Raw genomic sequence first — 1,663 nt, forward strand, 5'->3', positions numbered from 1 at the left:
ATGAGGACCATCTAGGTGGGCATCAAATATAAAGGGAAGTTGAGTATGGTCCAGATCTTTGCCCCAATCCATCGGCTATGCTGTAAAAGAAGGATGGAGAGAGCACTGCCAGCTTTGATGTCTTTCTGAATTTGCCCCTTTTCTGCTGCCTTCCTTGCCACTGCTGAAAGTGAAAAGCTCAGTTTTGGACTGAACACAAGCTAATAAATGCTTGAGGTTTTGGTGAGAGAAAACAAAAGGGACTTGTTTTGGGCACCAAATCAAAAAGTAAATTGTTCTCACACTCTGTTCACTGTTACCATGTATAGCAATTACTGCTACGGCAACAGATATTTTCAAGATCCAGCCAAGATCTTCCAGGGCTGCAGCATAACTTCTGATACTTGCTCATTGTGGTGCTGTTAATAACTGTGTTTTCCCCCCGTCATAGCCAGGAAGTTTCTTCTTCCTCATGTACCAAGTGCAAGGGATAAGCTCCTTTTTAAATCAATTGTGGGGAGAAGTGACACTGGGGATTTCCTGGAATTTTTTTTGTTTTGTTCTGGAGATCCTGTCTAGCACTGCCAGCTCTGCAGCCACCTTCTGAGCTGAGCTGTCTCTCTTGTGCTATTTATAACAAAGCCCAGTCTGAATTATTTTTTTTTCTCCTCCCCTTAAACCAGGACAAACAGATGACACATATTTACTCTTTCAGCTATGCACAGAAGCTTAAGTGTTTATTTCAGGCTGACTTGGTCAAGGGGAGAACTTGCTGCCAATTAAACATGATCTGGGCCAGGCTCTGGTCTGCAAAATTTCTTTACTTATCTCTTGGTCATTTAAGCAAGATAACCGCTGTGTATTCAAATTTTCTGTTCAGCTATTCTTGTCAGTAGTTGAATTTAGCCACATTTAAAACCCCCAAGTGCACATCCACCTTTTCGCAGCTGCATTAGCACGCCCATATGAATCTCCTTCGAGTTGGAAGAGTGTCAGAAATACCATCAGCAGGTCTTTTGGCACCTGCTGAGGAGCTGTGGAAAAGGTGGGACTTGGGCTTGTGCTTGGGTGGTTCCTCTCGAGCCTGAGCATCTGTGATGCACTGCAGTGGATGAGGACAAGGGTCATGATCTGTCCCCAGCTCTGGTTCTTGTTGTACACAAGTCACAATCGTGCAGTCGTCCAGTTTCATCTCTCTAGAGGAACAAGTTGTTTTGCCAGGCCAATCTCCTGTCCCCCAGGGAGTTGGTTTTTCTTTTGCAGAATTGTAGCAATTAACTGTAAAAGCCTCCCTGCCTCCTTTCCTCACCACCTGGAGAGTTAAAAGGAAGAGTCTCTATGAGCACTCTGGTTTTCCTTATTTTCTGGCACTCAAGTCTTGCAGCTTCTTCCTATGTCACTGTCTTTGAGATCACCCTTTCCCAGATCTCCCCGACCTGCTGGACTGACAGCCTACCATCAACTGAGAGAAAAAGATTTAGTGAAAACACGGAATCTTTTATCCTACCAACCTCCTTGGGGATGCTGAAGAAATGAGCATATGACCTGCAAAAGGTTAGTCCGCGGCAAGAAACAATTCAATTGTGTCTACAGGGAGTGACTGCATCCTTCTTTTATTGCTGTTCTACCTGTTTCTCGGGATGGAGGGTCTGTTGAACGTAGTACCACTGGAGGCACTGCCAAG

The 1,663-nt window shown here is 44.8% G+C and overlaps 1 protein-coding gene across 1 annotated transcript in view; it reads left to right on the top strand.

Annotated features, from left to right (window-relative positions):
• Positions 1-1,482: 1,482 nt before the first annotated feature.
• The window catches only part of LOC104829948 (rho GTPase-activating protein 39-like), a 41,029-nt gene continuing 40,848 nt past the window's right edge, over positions 1,483-1,663 (top strand). Inside the window, exon 1 of the mRNA XM_010564523.1 lies at positions 1,483-1,533. Within this exon, the coding sequence (XP_010562825.1) occupies positions 1,520-1,533 (14 nt within the window). The 5' untranslated portion in view covers positions 1,483-1,519. The remainder of the gene's footprint in view (positions 1,534-1,663) is intronic.

Source organism: Haliaeetus leucocephalus, unplaced genomic scaffold, assembly GCF_000737465.1.
Source record: "Haliaeetus leucocephalus isolate CR32 unplaced genomic scaffold, Haliaeetus_leucocephalus-4.0 Scaffold182, whole genome shotgun sequence".
Lineage (NCBI taxonomy): Eukaryota > Metazoa > Chordata > Aves > Accipitriformes > Accipitridae > Haliaeetus > Haliaeetus leucocephalus.